Source organism: Anopheles arabiensis, chromosome 3, assembly GCF_016920715.1.
Source record: "Anopheles arabiensis isolate DONGOLA chromosome 3, AaraD3, whole genome shotgun sequence".
In the NCBI taxonomy this organism is placed as follows: domain Eukaryota; kingdom Metazoa; phylum Arthropoda; class Insecta; order Diptera; family Culicidae; genus Anopheles; species Anopheles arabiensis.
In genome coordinates, this window is record NC_053518.1 from 94,769,650 (window position 1) to 94,786,517 (window position 16,868).

The window sequence follows — 16,868 nt, forward strand, 5'->3', positions numbered from 1 at the left end:
GTACCGAAATGTATATTTTGCAAGATCTGCATGGAGTCAGGATCAGTTCCAGGACCGTTATGGGTTCAGTGTAGGTTCTGGTGTGGGTTTGGGATCAATTCCAAGGCCGGTACGGTTTTTGGAGCTGTTATACCGATATATATATACAATTTAAGTACCGGTAGGGTAAAAATATCAATGTAAGTGTACAAATGTACTTTAATAGATTTAAAGTGTCAGGAAGGTAAATTTATGAATATTTTAACAGAAAGCAATGGGAATATGTTTTATCTTCGCAATCACAAGCATTTTTACCATCAAACACAACAAATTTACGAAAAATGTATATTTTTGTGACTGCTTCGTTGTACCTATAATGGTGGTATGGTTCCTATAGTTGTGATATTGTGTTACTATCGTGTTGGTAAACAAATATACCTAAAAACTGTGTATAATACACACGGAACTTAGTTTGAAGCTGTTTTCAAATGAATAGTAAGAATCACATCCATAATATTGTTTTCTTACATAATTTGATCGTAAAAATGTATTAAGTGTGATTAGTGATTGAAATATTAACTAAAAAACTTAATAACTGTAGTCTTTAAAAACCAGTAAGAGTAAGCTTGATTCGAAGTCTGTTTTTCACTCAGTTGAATATACGAATTTTAGACTTTTTTGGTAAATTACTTACAGGAAACTCATTTCCGTTGTTTATTTTAGTGTAAACAATACGAAATGTTAACAATATCGCAGAAAAAAATCTAAAATGTTCGGTTTTTACTAATTTTATAATTATGACCACTATAGCAACATGGCTGTTTTTTGTACCTATAATGGCACTATGTTAAAAAAAAAAACAAATAAAAATGCGAAAATATGGTCAAAAGGCAATAAATATTAGTAAATCAACAACATTTCACGAAAGTTGTGTTAAAAAAATAATAATTGCACTGTTATGTGGTCATTTAAAACGTTAGCAAAAAAATATAAAAAAATAAATCCGGTATGGGAATGGGATCAACTTCCCGACCGGAATGGATCAGGATCAGTAAAAAGGATCAGTAAGGGGTTAGGATCAGTAAGGGGTTAGGATCAGTTCCACGATCAGGTTCATGACTAATTATAATACCTATACGGGAATGGAATCAGTTCCAGCACCAGAATAAGTTCTATAAAATTTCAGGATTACATGGGTTCGGGATTAATGCATCACTTGGAATTAAAAACCACATGGAATTTGCGTTGTATTTTAAGAAATCCGTTGCCTGTAGGTTATTATATACCCCAGAAATTATCTTGCATAACCCTGTAACCGGGCCAAATTAACTAGTTTTGTCAAAATCCGGGAACAGTGGAAGCATATGTCATTTTGATCATCTTTCTTCATGTCTATATTTCAAGTTGTTTGATAGTTAAATATCGCTAGTTTAAGTTGTTGTTTGCTTTTGTACTTTTTTCAGCATTCGCTTACCTTTATCAGCTTAGCAATCAATCATTGGGACGCTATACTGTTACCTATGGTAAAACAAACCATATCAAAATTCCAAACCAATTTTGGTCTACGTTTTTATATGAAAAACTCCTCAACTTCCTTTCAAAAAGTGTCTCAAAGAGTTTTCTAACGAGATACTCGACTTGATAATGGATTAAAATGCTTATCAATTAATCACAGTCATTCGAAACATCTCTATTTACATCTCATCGGTAAATACTATTTGAAAAATCATATAACATACAAGAACGATGTATGATCATCATGTAACCAAAATGATGTAGTTCAACAAGCACAAATAAATATCTAAGCAGCATATTGATATTCAGTTTTGTATCTTTATTCTACCAGTTTCTCTACATCTCTTAAACAGTCTTTCAACCCCAGAATGGCTTCTTGTGGTGCTCTTTGATGTGCACCGTCACTGGGACCTGCTTCTCGACGTACACTGGCTGCTTCACGTACACTGGGTAAGGCTTCTCGACATGAACTGCGTATGGCTTCGGGACCTCGACATACTCCTTCTTGTACACCGGGACATGGACTGGGACCTTCACCTCAACTGGGTATGGACGGTCAACGTGCACTGGGACCTTCTTCTCCACGTACACCGGGACCTTCTTCTCAACGACGACCGGGACCTTCTTCTCGACCTCAACTGGGTACGGGACCTTCACCTCGACTGGAACGTGCTTCTCGACCTCTACTGGGTACGGAACTGGAACCTTCTTGGTGATGACCTGTTTCACTTCCTTCTGGACGTAGTCGTTGCCGTAGTATCCATGGGACTGCTGATGGTCATAGCCGTAGCTTTCGTACGAATCGTGCTGAGCCGATCCCAGTTCCCACAGTCCTCGCTTTTCCTTGTTGGAGCTGTCGACTGCACCCGCGCTGGCAAGGGCCAGGACCACAGAGAACACAATGAACGCCTGGAAGAAAGTTTGTTTCGTCAGATTGCTCGTTATCTCTGAACAGCATCATGCGAATGTTTCCTACCTTCATGTCTGCCTACCGCTTGGATGTACTGTACGCTTGAAGATCCTCAACTGAATGATCATCTGCCAGCGCTGACATCGTTTTATATCGTCCGCTCTCTGCTGACTCGATGGAGGCCGGATGAATTGATTACTTTTCGTCTTTCTCTCATCGTTTATCCATCTTTCTGAGGCAATCTCACCCCGCAAAATCAGTCTAGCGTGAAAAGAAGCGTCGCTTGCATTACTGAACTTTTCCATCATGTGCAACGCTCAATACTTTACTTGGTATGTTCAATGAATGCCGAGGTTGACTTGTTGGTTGGTATATTCTGTGATATTTTATTATTGTTTTCTTACAAACACTGCGGAACAAATTGTACGTATAAGTTTTGTCATGATCCCTTGTAGAGTAATCGTGTTTCATAAGGGTGACGTGCAACGATGAAACGCTATATCTGTACTTATACTTGCTCTTGTTCAAGAACTCCGAAACAATTATACAGCTCAATTGTGTAATCTTTTCACCATAATCATGTGAAGGTCCTGTAGAGTTTTTTAAAGCATACCAACGCATTTTACAGTGCATATTGTTATCTGTTATTGCAACCTGTCGGAGCGATTACTTCGTTGTTGTAGATTCTGAATAGTTATACCTATCTACGTGTTTCTTATACTTCAAACACAACTTTTGTTGCATAATTTTCCGTAGTACGGCGCCCCGTACAATTGTTAATGTAACTTTGTATGGTTTGCTTTAAGGATTCTGGCCTAGAGTAGCCATGAACATCCTCCATTACTGACTAGCCTTAATCCGTTTGATTGCCGATTATACGCTTGATAACCGATGACATAACGTTCAATACATCATCGCATTCCGCCTTCTATGAGTTGAAATTGAGTCGCCGGCTCTCCTAAGCACTATTTATATGATTATCATATATAGGCCGTTGAGATTTGATTGCCGTCAATGGTAAGCGCTACATCAATGATGAGTGTCAAAAAAATCTAGGATCAATATCATTAACAGTATTATTATCATTGCAATTTCAATAGATCACATTTGTCAACGTTTGTGTCATGTGTTTATACTATACGAGTAACCCTTCATGAGAATACTGAGCCTAGCCAGATAAGGATGTAACAATCCTTCATTTGGGGTTTCCAGTGACTGTTTTAAGTGAGCATGATCATCAAGTCATAAACGATCTACCCAATATACAAGAATGATATTATAATATGGAAATATTTCAAACCCGAAAATCCAAATGAAAAACATTCATTGCATACAAAAAAATCCTTCATTCGACACAAGAAACCCTTCAAAGAGTAAGATCCAATGTTTTTGATATTCAGTTTTGTATCTTTATTCTACCAGTTTCTCTACATCTCTTAAACAGTCTTTCAACCCCAGAATGGCTTCTTGTGGTGCTCTTTGATATGCACCGTCACTGGGACCTGCTTCTCGACGTACACTGGCTGCTTCACGTACACTGGGTAAGGCTTCTCGACATGAACTGCGTATGGCTTCGGGACCTCGACATACTCCTTCTTGTACACCGGGACATGGACTGGGACCTTCACCTCAACTGGGTATGGACGGTCAACGTGCACTGGGACCTTCTTCTCCACGTACACCGGGACCTTCTTCTCAACGACGACCGGGACCTTCTTCTCGACCTCAACTGGGTACGGGACCTTCACCTCGACTGGAACATGCTTCTCGACCTCCACTGGGTACGGAACTGGAACCTTCTTGGTGATGACCTGTTTCACTTCCTTCTGGACGTAGTCGTTGCCGTAGTATCCATGGGACTGCTGATGGTCATAGCCGTAGCTTTCGTACGAATCGTGCTGAGCCGATCCCAGTTCCCACAGTCCTCGCTTTTCCTTGTTGGAGCTGTCGACTGCACCCGCGCTGGCAAGGGCCAGGACCACAGAGAACACAATGAACGCCTGGAAGAAAGTTTGTTTCGTCAGATTGCTCGTTATCTCTGAACAGCATCATTCGAATGTTTCCTACCTTCATGTCTGCCTACCGTTTGGATGTACTGTACGCTTGAAGATCCTCAACTGAATGATCATCTGCCAGCGCTGACATCGTTTTATATCGTCCGCTCTCTGCTGACTCGAGGGAGCCCGGATGAATTGATTACTTTTCGTCTTTCTCTCCTTCATTCGCCAGTGATTCTGTAGCAAACGATTTTCGTAAAATCAATCTACCGTGACAAGAAGCGTAAACATTCGTTTATTCGTATTCATTCGTTTATAGTTTTTTCGTATTTATTCGTATTTATCAGCTGGGACATAGACTCTCCCTACCTGCTAGAAAAGCTGAATCTGTATGCCGTTGAACGACCTCTCAGGTCACATGAATTTTTGAGACGTTCTACGTTCTACGTTCTCAAGATCTGCACAATCCTATAATGCGTCTATGAACCAAATAATACAAAGCTTCAACAAATACCAAAGATTCTTTGACTTCAACTTTACTATAAACCAGTTGAAAACCAATGGTCTCTCGTTTCCACATTGATAGCGATGTAGCTAAGTTTGTAGATGAATTAAAGATTTATTATATAAGTAAGTGTATCAGCAAGCCTATGAAAAATACTTAATGACAAATAAACAATAAACAATCTTGTGATGCATATAAATTCTCAAAATATGGCGGTGCTGTGTTTCTCGCCGGTTTATATATTTGTGTAATACAGTTCTTCTTAAATGAGAGTTGCTCTCTTTGTAAAATCTACAGAATTATAAGCATATTTAGGTCTAATTTGTAGAGTGCAATAGCAGTGACAGAGAGTGACGTCATATGCAAGTAGGGATATTAGGTTGACAGTTGTTTTTGAACCACCGACGAAGACGGGTGAATAAAGACAACACCGCACCAGAACTCTACATTATTAAAAGTCAATAGTTATGATTTAGATCAGGGTAAATAGATAAACTGTAGCTGAGATTCTGGTTGTGATATTTGTTTCCATCATGGATGCTGATTTTTATGAAGATTAGCAGGTAAAAAAAACGATTGTCTAGAATTTTCAATAAATGATAGTTCTCGATGATGGCGACTAATGATTGGTATGCATCTGAGTGTTAACAATTGTTAACATGTTAACATAAATATTATGAAAAATAAGATGATAATTAAAAAGTGCAATAACTTGTTTTTAATTATCCATTCTATGTGGCACTTTCTGTTCTTACAAAATAACGTTGGCTTTGCATAATATCAATATATATGTCACGTCGTGTGTCAGATTTCTTGCATATTTTTTATCATAACATCATAAACATTGTCTGCAAAGTATAAGTGTTTCGTGGCAAGTGGAGGAAAATATTGTTCAACATACACGTGCAGCTTTTATGCGATTCTGAACAAATATGCAACAACTTTTTAATGATTGTAAAATGATTGCAAATGATTGTAAATATTAAATACCTATAAAACACAAAAAGCTTCAAAAGCCTCGCAATATACATTCAATAGTTAAATAAAAAACTCATTCAAGTAATCTTCAACAATAACCATATATTTAGATTTCAGCCGAAGAATGGCTTCTTGTGCTCCTTCTTGATGAGGACAGTGAACGGGACTGGCTTCTCGACGTACACTGGCTCCTTCACGTACACCGGGTAGGGCTTATCGACATGAACTGCGTATGGCTTCGGGACCTCGACATACTCCTTCTTGTACACCGGGACATGGACTGGGTATTTCACTTCCACCGGGTATGGACGATCAACGTGGACTGGGTACTTCTTCTCCACGTACACCGGGACCTTCTTCTCAACAACGACCGGGACCTTCTTCTCAACCTCAACGGGGTACGGGACCTTCACCTCGACTGGAACGTGCTTCTCGACCTCCACTGGGTATGGAACTGGGACCTTCTTGGTGATGACCTGTTTCACCTCCTTCTCGGCATAGTCGTTGCCGTAGTATCCATGAGACTGCTGATGGTCATAGCCGTAGCTTTCGTACGATTCATGCTGAGCCGATCCCAGATCCCACAGTCCTCGCTTTTCCTTGTTGGAGTTTTCGACTGCCTTTGCGCTGGCAAGGGCCAGGGCCATGGTAAATACAATGAACGCCTGCAAGAAAAACGAAAGTTTCTTCAAACTATAGTTCTGTTCTAAAGCCCTCTTCTTTCCAAAGCTTACCTTCATGTCTGCCTACCGTTTGGATGTACTGTACGTTTGGAGTTCCTCGACTGAATGAGTATCTGCTATCGCTGACTCCGTTTTATATCGTCCACGCCGCACGAACTGAAAAACGGCCAAATACATCCATTTCATTTACTCTTTCTTTTTTAGTGATGCAATTGCTCCCCGTTAAAACAATCAACCGTGACTCAAAGCGTTATTGTATTACTAAACCTTGATGTTATGTGCTATATCTTTTTTTCCTTATGATTGCAAAAGATGTTCTCTAGTTAGTGTTTCACTGAAGCTTTGTTTTGCCTACCCCAAACTAAGTCTCTTCGCCTTCGCAAAAAGGCTTGATTATTCTATCTGGTTTTGTAATTCTCACTGTAACTTATTTTATGAAGGCTGCTGAAGATAGAGTAATAAATAATAATAAATAAATGTCGAAGCAACCATGATCTATTTTACCAACCAATAGCTCACCATGAAGCTATTTTTTTAAGCAATTTTGTAATTAATCATGAATTCAGTAATATCAAGGGAAAAGAGATGAGAATCAAACATCATTTCATTCCAAGAACAATATTTATTTGTTATTTCTTTGAATGATTGTGGAAAGCTCGTTAGTCCATGATATTGCTATTATGGAGAGTAAAAACACATTATGCATTAGATATTGGTAGTTACAATTCAAACATATTTTTAGTTTATTTATCTTTTTTTCACTTAAAACCGCTGCTAAAATTCATAATTGATGCATTCAAATGCTTTGAAAATAAAATATATTCAATTCAACTTAAAAAATAGTACTTTATACAATCATAAAGTAGTAACGAAATCTCTCACGTCTGTTCATTTCAATTGCTCTTCACTCTCTCTGGACGGACCGTTTCTCGACATCTTTCAATGAACGCAGCTCTTCTGAAAGTACTTGAAGATTTAACAGACAGTCCAACATATTACGGACGTCTCACGATGCGTAAACTTTGGCGTACACAGGATTTCAGGACAGGAAGTTTACGCTCTCTCATACAAATCAAACGTAAATTTTTTGAGTTTACGCCTCGTGTGACGTCCAAATATGAGCTTTAACAAAAATAAACGCCCAATAAACACCACAACGAATCAGAATTTGCCATATTCTTAAAGAGTAAAGTATATCTCCTACCAGCAGTAGGACATAAATAAAAAAAACACAAATAAAAATCAAAAATTAGGATCTAATCATTCGGACTGGGACCTTCACCTTAACTGGGTATGGACGGTACACCCATAAGTAACACGGTAGCAAATAATATTTCAGTGTTGTATCTTTATTCTACCAGTTTCTCTACATCTCTTAAACAGTCTTTCAACCCCAGAATGGCTTCTTGTGGTGCTCCTTGATGTGCACCGTCACTGGGACCTGCTTCTCGACGTACACTGGCTGCTTCACGTACACTGGGTAAGGCTTCTCGACATGAACTGCGTATGGCTTCGGGACCTCGACATACTCCTTCTTGTACACCGGGACATGGACTGGGACCTTCACCTCAACTGGGTATGGACGGTCAACGTGCACTGGGACCTTCTTCTCCACGTACACCGGGACCTTCTTCTCAACGACGACCGGGACCTTCTTCTCGACCTCAACTGGGTACGGGACCTTCACCTCGACTGGAACGTGCTTCTCGACCTCCACTGGGTACGGAACTGGAACCTTCTTGGTGATGACCTGTTTCACTTCCTTCTGGACGTTGCCGTAGTATCCATGGGACTGCTGATGGTCATAGCCGTAGCTTTCGTACGAATCGTGCTGAGCCGATCCCAGTTCCCACAGTCCTCGCTTTTCCTTGTTGGAGCTGTCGACTGCACCCGCGCTGGCAAGGGCCAGGACCACAGAGAACACAATGAACGCCTGGAAGAAAGTTTGTTTCGTCAGATTGCTCGTTATCTCTGAACAGCATCATTCGAATGTTTCCTACCTTCATGTCTGCCTACCGCTTGGATGTACTGTACGCTTGAAGATCCTCAACTGAATGATCATCTGCCAGCGCTGACATCGTTTTATATCGTCCGCTCTCTGCTGACTCGAGGGAGGCCGGATGAATTGATTACTTTTCGTCTTTCTCTCCATCGTTTATTCATCTTTCTGAGGCAATCTCACCCCGCAAAATCAGTCTAGCGTGAAAAGAAGCGTCGCTTGCATTACTGAACTTTTCCATCATGTGCAACGCACAGGTTTACTTGCTGGTTGGTACATTCAGTGGTATTTTATTATTTTTTTCGTACAAAGATAAGTGTAAGTTTATATCTACATAAAGTAGTTGGGTTCAAAATGATTTAGATCATTTAGCTATCCCTTTAAGTTTTCTATTAGTGTTCAAGAATTGAGTTAAGCTGCTTTGGATTAAAAGCAATATGTTTTATGTAGATTTTGTATTCATGAAAATATAAATCATTTGATATTATTAAATTGTGTCCCGGTAGGTCGTTTTTTCATCAGGATCGTGTAAAGATCGTCAAGAGATTTTCTAACACCAGGTATCTATTTTCTATCCCACACTGATCTATTTTCTTCCAACAGAACGGTTCTTTGGTTGTTGTACTCTTCTCAATAGTAATACTTATATTCGTAATTGTTATACTTTTAAGTAAAGATTGGTATTCCTTATAGAAGATATAAACATTGGCCATTATTGACTAGCCTTCATTTCGTATCAATCCGCTTGATAACCGATGACATTGAGTTGAAATTGAGTCATCGGCTCTCCTAAACACGGTTTATATGATTATCATAAATAGGCCGTTGAGATTTGATTGCCGTCAATGATGAGCGCTATAATAAAGTCAACAATTTATTCCTATCAATATCATTAACAATATCATTATCATTGCAATTTCAATAGGTCATATTTGTTCATTATCAGCGTTTGGGTTGTGTTTTTAAACTATTCAAAAAAGCCTTCATTATAGTTTTAAAGCTGGCAAGACAAGGATTCAACAATCCTTCTTTTGGTCTATCCACAGAGCACGATCATCAATGGATCAGCAATAAATGATCTACACAATTGAGAAGAATGACATTATAACATGGAAATATTTCCAACCGATTATCCCTTCAAAGAGTAAGATCCAATGTTTTTGATATTCAGTTTTGTATCTTTATTCTACCAGTCTTTCAACCCCAGAATGGCTTCTTGTGGTGCTCCTTGATGTGCACCGTCACTGGGACCTGCTTCTCGACGTACACTGGCTGCTTCACGTACACTGGGTAGGGCTTCTCGACATGAACTGCGTATGGCTTCGGGACCTCGACATACTCCTTCTTGTACACCGGGACATGGACTGGGACCTTCACCTCAACTGGGTATGGACGGTCAACGTGCACTGGGACCTTCTTCTCCACGTACACCGGGACCTTCTTCTCAACGACGACCGGGACCTTCTTCTCGACCTCAACTGGGTACGGGACCTTCACCTCGACTGGAACATGCTTCTCGACCTCCACTGGGTACGGAACTGGAACATTCTTGGTGATGACCTGTTTCACTTCCTTCTGGACGTAGTCGTTGCCGTAGTATCCATGGGACTGCTGATGGTCATAGCCGTAGCTTTCGTACGAATCGTGCTGAGCCGATCCCAGTTCCCACAGTCCTCGCTTTTCCTTGTTGGAGCTGTCGACTGTACCCGCGCTGGCAAGGGCCAGGACCACAGAGAACACAATGAACGCCTGGAAGAAAGTTTGTTTCGTCAGATTGCTCGTTATCTCTGAACAGCATCATGCGAATGTTTCCTACCTTCATGTCTGCCTACCGCTTGGATGTACTGTACGCTTGAAGATCCTCAACTGAATGATCATCTGCCAGCGCTAACATCGTTTTATATCGTCCGCTCTCTGCTGACTCGATGGAGGCCGGATGAATTGATTACTTTTCGTCTTTCTCTCATCGTTTATCCATCTTTCTGAGGCAATCTCACCCCGCAAAATCAGTCTAGCGTGAAAAGAAGCGTCGCTTGCATTACTGAACTTTTCCATCATGTGCAACGCTCAATACTTTACTTGGTATGTTCAATGAATGCCGAGGTTGACTTGTTGGTTGGTATATTCTGTGATATTTTATTATTGTTTTCTTACAAACACTGCGGAACAAATTGTACGTATAAGTTTTGTCATGATCCCTTGTAGAGTAATCGTGTTTCATAAGGGTGACGTGCAACGATGAAACGCTATATCTGTACTTATACTTGCTCTTGTTCAAGAACTCCGAAACAATTATACAGCTCAATTGTGTAATCTTTTCACCATAATCATGTGAAGGTCCTGTAGAGTTTTTTAAAGCATACCAACGCATTTTACAGTGCATATTGTTATCTGTTATTGCAACCTGTCGGAGCGATTACTTCGTTGTTGTAGATTCTGAATAGTTATACCTATCTACGTGTTTCTTATACTTCAAACACAACTTTTGTTGCATAATTTTCCGTAGTACGGCGCCCCGTACAATTGTTAATGTAACTTTGTATGGTTTGCTTTAAGGATTCTGGCCTAGAGTAGCCATGAACATCCTCCATTACTGACTAGCCTTAATCCGTTTGATTGCCGATTATACGCTTGATAACCGATGACATAACGTTCAATACATCATCGCATTCCGCCTTCTATGAGTTGAAATTGAGTCGCCGGCTCTCCTAAGCACTATTTATATGATTATCATATATAGGCCGTTGAGATTTGATTGCCGTCAATGGTAAGCGCTACATCAATGATGAGTGTCAAAAAAATATAGGATCAATATCATTAACAGTATTATTATCATTGCAATTTCAATAGATCACATTTGTCAACGTTTGTGTCATGTGTTTATACTATACGAGTAACCCTTCATGAGAATACTGAGCCTAGCCAGATAAGGATGTAACAATCCTTCATTTGGGGTTTCCAGTGACTGTTTTAAGTGAGCATGATCATCAAGTCATAAACGATCTACCCAATATACAAGAATGATATTATAATATGGAAATATTTCAAACCCGAAAATCCAAATGAAAAACATTCATTGCATACAAAAAATCCTTCATTCGACACAAGAAACCCTTCAAAGAGTAAGATCCAATGTTTTTGATATTCAGTTTTGTATCTTTATTCTACCAGTTTCTCTACATCTCTTAAACAGTCTTTCAACCCCAGAATGGCTTCTTGTGGTGCTCTTTGATATGCACCGTCACTGGGACCTGCTTCTCGACGTACACTGGCTGCTTCACGTACACTGGGTAAGGCTTCTCGACATGAACTGCGTATGGCTTCGGGACCTCGACATACTCCTTCTTGTACACCGGGACATGGACTGGGACCTTCACCTCAACTGGGTATGGACGGTCAACGTGCACTGGGACCTTCTTCTCCACGTACACCGGGACCTTCTTCTCAACGACGACCGGGACCTTCTTCTCGACCTCAACTGGGTACGGGACCTTCACCTCGACTGGAACATGCTTCTCGACCTCCACTGGGTACGGAACTGGAACCTTCTTGGTGATGACCTGTTTCACTTCCTTCTGGACGTAGTCGTTGCCGTAGTATCCATGGGACTGCTGATGGTCATAGCCGTAGCTTTCGTACGAATCGTGCTGAGCCGATCCCAGTTCCCACAGTCCTCGCTTTTCCTTGTTGGAGCTGTCGACTGCACCCGCGCTGGCAAGGGCCAGGACCACAGAGAACACAATGAACGCCTGGAAGAAAGTTTGTTTCGTCAGATTGCTCGTTATCTCTGAACAGCATCATTCGAATGTTTCCTACCTTCATGTCTGCCTACCGTTTGGATGTACTGTACGCTTGAAGATCCTCAACTGAATGATCATCTGCCAGCGCTGACATCGTTTTATATCGTCCGCTCTCTGCTGACTCGAGGGAGCCCGGATGAATTGATTACTTTTCGTCTTTCTCTCCTTCATTCGCCAGTGATTCTGTAGCAAACGATTTTCGTAAAATCAATCTACCGTGACAAGAAGCGTAAACATTCGTTTATTCGTATTCATTCGTTTATAGTTTTTTCGTATTTATTCGTATTTATCAGCTGGGACATAGACTCTCCCTACCTGCTAGAAAAGCTGAATCTGTATGCCGTTGAACGACCTCTCAGGTCACATGAATTTTTGAGACGTTCTACGTTCTACGTTCTCAAGATCTGCACAATCCTATAATGCGTCTATGAACCAAATAATACAAAGCTTCAACAAATACCAAAGATTCTTTGACTTCAACTTTACTATAAACCAGTTGAAAACCAATGGTCTCTCGTTTCCACATTGATAGCGATGTAGCTAAGTTTGTAGATGAATTAAAGATTTATTATATAAGTAAGTGTATCAGCAAGCCTATGAAAAATACTTAATGACAAATAAACAATAAACAATCTTGTGATGCATATAAATTCTCAAAATATGGCGGTGCTGTGTTTCTCGCCGGTTTATATATTTGTGTAATACAGTTCTTCTTAAATGAGAGTTGCTCTCTTTGTAAAATCTACAGAATTATAAGCATATTTAGGTCTAATTTGTAGAGTGCAATAGCAGTGACAGAGAGTGACGTCATATGCAAGTAGGGATATTAGGTTGACAGTTGTTTTTGAACCACCGACGAAGACGGGTGAATAAAGACAACACCGCACCAGAACTCTACATTATTAAAAGTCAATAGTTATGATTTAGATCAGGGTAAATAGATAAACTGTAGCTGAGATTCTGGTTGTGATATTTGTTTCCATCATGGATGCTGATTTTTATGAAGATTAGCAGGTAAAAAAAACGATTGTCTAGAATTTTCAATAAATGATAGTTCTCGATGATGGCGACTAATGATTGGTATGCATCTGAGTGTTAACAATTGTTAACATGTTAACATAAATATTATGAAAAATAAGATGATAATTAAAAAGTGCAATAACTTGTTTTTAATTATCCATTCTATGTGGCACTTTCTGTTCTTACAAAATAACGTTGGCTTTGCATAATATCAATATATATGTCACGTCGTGTGTCAGATTTCTTGCATATTTTTTATCATAACATCATAAACATTGTCTGCAAAGTATAAGTGTTTCGTGGCAAGTGGAGGAAAATATTGTTCAACATACACGTGCAGCTTTTATGCGATTCTGAACAAATATGCAACAACTTTTTAATGATTGTAAAATGATTGCAAATGATTGTAAATATTAAATACCTATAAAACACAAAAAGCTTCAAAAGCCTCGCAATATACATTCAATAGTTAAATAAAAAACTCATTCAAGTAATCTTCAACAATAACCATATATTTAGATTTCAGCCGAAGAATGGCTTCTTGTGCTCCTTCTTGATGAGGACAGTGAACGGGACTGGCTTCTCGACGTACACTGGCTCCTTCACGTACACCGGGTAGGGCTTATCGACATGAACTTCGTATGGCTTTGGCACTTCGACGTACTCCTTCTGGTACACCGGGACATGGACTGGGTATTTCACTTCCACCGGGTATGGACGATCAACGTGGACTGGGTACTTCTTCTCCACGTACACCGGGACCTTCTTCTCAACAACGACCGGGACCTTCTTCTCAACCTCAACGGGGTACGGGACCTTCACCTCGACTGGAACGTGCTTCTCGACCTCCACTGGGTATGGAACTGGGACCTTCTTGGTGATGACCTGTTTCACCTCCTTCTCGGCATAGTCGTTGCCGTAGTATCCATGAGACTGCTGATGGTCATAGCCGTAGCTTTCGTACGATTCATGCTGAGCCGATCCCAGATCCCACAGTCCTCGCTTTTCCTTGTTGGAGTTTTCGACTGCCTTTGCGCTGGCAAGGGCCAGGGCCATGGTAAATACAATGAACGCCTGCAAGAAAAACGAAAGTTTCTTCAAACTATAGTTCTGTTCTAAAGCCCTCTTCTTTCCAAAGCTTACCTTCATGTCTGCCTACCGTTTGGATGTACTGTACGTTTGGAGTTCCTCGACTGAATGAGTATCTGCTATCGCTGACTCCGTTTTATATCGTCCACGCCGCACGAACTGAAAAACGGTCATATACATCCATTTCTTTTACTCTTTCTTTTTTAGTGATGCAATTGCTCCCCGTTAAAACAATCAACCGTGACTCAAAGCGTTATTGTATTACTAAACCTTGATGTTATGTGCTATATCTTTTTTTCCTTATGATTTCAAAAGATGTACTCTTGTTAGTGTTTCACTGAGCTTTGTTTTGCCTACCCCAAACTAAGTCTCTTCGCCTTCGCAAAAAGGCTTGATTATTTTATCAGGTTTTGTAATTCTCACTGTAACTTATTTTATGAAGGCTGCTGAAGATAGAGTAATAAATAATAATAAATAAATGTCTAAGCAACCATGATCAGTTCCAACAAGCTATATTTTGAAGCAATTTTGTCATTAATCATGAATTCGGTCATACAAAGGGAAAAGAGATGAGAATCAAACATCATTTCATTCCAAGAACAATATTTATTTGTTATTTCTTTGAATGATTGTGGAAAGCTCGTTAGTCCATGATATTGCTTTTATAGAGAGTAAAAACACATTATGCATTAGATATTGGTAGTTACAATTCAAACATATTTTTAGTTTATTTATCTTTTTTCACTTAAAACCGCTGCTAAAATTCATAATTGATGCATTCAAATGCTTTGAAAATAAAATATATTCAATTCAACTTAAAAAATAGTACTTTATACAATCATAAAGTAGTAACGAAATCTCTCACGTCTGTTCATTTCAATTGCTCTTCACTCTCTCTGGACGGACCGTTTCTCGACATCTTTCAATGAACGCAGCTCTTCTGAAAGTACTTGAAGATTTAACAGACAGTCCAACATATTACGGACGTCTCACGATGCGTAAACTTTGGCGTACACAGGATTTCAGGACAGGAAGTTTACGCTCTCTCATACAAATCAAACGTAAATTTTTTGAGTTTACGCCTCGTGTGACATCCAAATATGAGCTTTAACAAAAATAAACGCCCAATAAACACCACAACGAATCAGAATTTGCCATATTCTTAAAGAGTAAAGTATATCTCCTACCAGCAGTAGGACATAAATAAAAAAAACACAAATAAAAATCAAAAATTAGGATCTAATCATTCGGACTGGGACCTTCACCTTAACTGGGTATGGACGGTACACCCATAAGTAACACGGTAGCAAATAATATTTCAGTGTTGTATCTTTATTCTACCAGTTTCTCTACATCTCTTAAACAGTCTTTCAACCCCAGAATGGCTTCTTGTGGTGCTCCTTGATGTGCACCGTCACTGGGACCTGCTTCTCGACGTACACTGGCTGCTTCACGTACACTGGGTAAGGCTTCTCGACATGAACTGCGTATGGCTTCGGGACCTCGACATACTCCTTCTTGTACACCGGGACATGGACTGGGACCTTCACCTCAACTGGGTATGGACGGTCAACGTGCACTGGGACCTTCTTCTCCACGTACACCGGGACCTTCTTCTCAACGACGACCGGGACCTTCTTCTCGACCTCAACTGGGTACGGGACCTTCACCTCGACTGGAACGTGCTTCTCGACCTCCACTGGGTACGGAACTGGAACCTTCTTGGTGATGACCTGTTTCACTTCCTTCTGGACGTAGTCGTTGCCGTAGTATCCATGGGACTGCTGATGGTCATAGCCGTAGCTTTCGTACGAATCGTGCTGAGCCGATCCCAGTTCCCACAGTCCTCGCTTTTCCTTATTGGAGCTGTCGACTGCACCCGCGCTGGCAAGGGCCAGGACCACAGAGAACACAATGAACGCCTGGAAGAAAGTTTGTTTCGTCAGATTGCTCGTTATCTCTGAACAGCATCATTCGAATGTTTCCTACCTTCATGTCTGCCTACCGCTTGGATGTACTGTACGCTTGAAGATCCTCAACTGAATGATCATCTGCCAGCGCTGACATCGTTTTATATCGTCCGCTCTCTGGTGACTCAAAGGAAGTCGAATGTAGCACTCTTTTCCCCACTCCATCTTTTAATACAGTCCGCAGCAATATCAATCTTGCGTGACGCAGAAAATTTATACAACAGCAGCGGCTTTGCAGTGTTTCAGTTCGTGTTGATACGTATTGTGTCAGTTCGTGTTGATCGTTTCTATGTTGAAGCGTTTATTTCAAAATCCTTATCAATAATAAAATATTATTTGAAGCGTCATATTGTTTTCCTAATCAAGAAATATGCATGCAGTTTGAGCTATGGATACATCATTTGAAATTAAAGTCACTCTCTG

The 16,868-nt window shown here is 40.1% G+C and overlaps 5 protein-coding genes across 7 annotated transcripts; all 5 read right to left on the reverse strand.

Annotated features, from left to right (window-relative positions):
- Positions 1–1,792: 1,792 nt before the first annotated feature.
- Positions 1,793–12,475, reverse strand: LOC120901257 (titin-like). Its single transcript, XM_040308957.1, has 10 exons — positions 12,383–12,475; positions 11,769–12,315; positions 10,721–10,725; positions 9,818–10,315; positions 7,960–8,500; positions 7,844–7,854; positions 6,052–6,549; positions 3,858–4,404; positions 2,809–2,813; positions 1,793–2,403 (listed from the first exon to the last, which is right to left on the reverse strand). Exons 1-10 carry the CDS (start codon positions 12,386–12,388, stop codon positions 1,852–1,854), a joined length of 3,210 nt encoding a protein of 1,069 aa, XP_040164891.1. The 5' UTR covers positions 12,389–12,475; the 3' UTR covers positions 1,793–1,851.
- On the reverse strand, positions 5,967–6,980 carry LOC120903105 (mantle protein-like). 2 transcript variants are annotated; one of them, XM_040312329.1, is made up of 3 exons: positions 6,923–6,980; positions 6,619–6,723; positions 5,967–6,549 (listed from the first exon to the last, which is right to left on the reverse strand). In XM_040312329.1, the coding sequence occupies exons 2-3, from the start codon at positions 6,622–6,624 to the stop codon at positions 5,998–6,000; spliced, it is 558 nt and encodes a 185-aa protein (XP_040168263.1). In that variant the 5' UTR covers positions 6,625–6,723; positions 6,923–6,980; the 3' UTR covers positions 5,967–5,997. The 2 variants fall into 2 exon arrangements, with proteins under 2 accessions (XP_040168263.1, XP_040168262.1); XM_040312328.1 differs by having other exon boundaries at positions 6,835–6,978.
- On the reverse strand, positions 9,745–10,440 carry LOC120903110. Its single transcript, XM_040312335.1, has 2 exons — positions 10,383–10,440; positions 9,745–10,315 (listed from the first exon to the last, which is right to left on the reverse strand). Exons 1-2 carry the CDS (start codon positions 10,386–10,388, stop codon positions 9,764–9,766), a joined length of 558 nt encoding a protein of 185 aa, XP_040168269.1. The 5' UTR covers positions 10,389–10,440; the 3' UTR covers positions 9,745–9,763.
- A 1,402-nt stretch (positions 12,476–13,877) lies between the features above and the next one.
- On the reverse strand, positions 13,878–14,869 carry LOC120903106 (mantle protein-like). Of its 2 annotated transcripts, none has more exons than XM_040312331.1 (3): positions 14,833–14,869; positions 14,530–14,634; positions 13,878–14,460 (listed from the first exon to the last, which is right to left on the reverse strand). In XM_040312331.1, the coding sequence occupies exons 2-3, from the start codon at positions 14,533–14,535 to the stop codon at positions 13,909–13,911; spliced, it is 558 nt and encodes a 185-aa protein (XP_040168265.1). In that variant the 5' UTR covers positions 14,536–14,634; positions 14,833–14,869; the 3' UTR covers positions 13,878–13,908. The 2 variants fall into 2 exon arrangements, with proteins under 2 accessions (XP_040168265.1, XP_040168264.1); XM_040312330.1 differs by lacking the exon at positions 14,833–14,869 and adding an exon at positions 14,746–14,829.
- Positions 14,870–15,786: 917 nt separating this feature from the next.
- Positions 15,787–16,557, reverse strand: LOC120903109 (titin-like). The gene is made up of 2 exons (XM_040312333.1): positions 16,465–16,557; positions 15,787–16,397 (listed from the first exon to the last, which is right to left on the reverse strand). The coding sequence occupies exons 1-2, from the start codon at positions 16,468–16,470 to the stop codon at positions 15,846–15,848; spliced, it is 558 nt and encodes a 185-aa protein (XP_040168267.1). The 5' UTR covers positions 16,471–16,557; the 3' UTR covers positions 15,787–15,845.
- Positions 16,558–16,868: the final 311 nt, after the last annotated feature.

What these genes read in the sequence shown, in the direction of transcription:
- LOC120901257 (XM_040308957.1), bottom strand. An exon ending in CAGTGTACGTCGAGAAGCAG is followed by an intron (nt 8,501 to 9,817) that starts GTCCCAGTGACG and finishes ACTTTCTTCCAG; the next exon opens with GCGTTCATTGTGTTCTCTGT. An exon ending in CAGTGTACGTCGAGAAGCCA is followed by an intron (nt 4,405 to 6,051) that starts GTCCCGTTCACT and finishes ACTTTCTTCCAG; the next exon opens with GCGTTCATTGTGTTCTCTGT.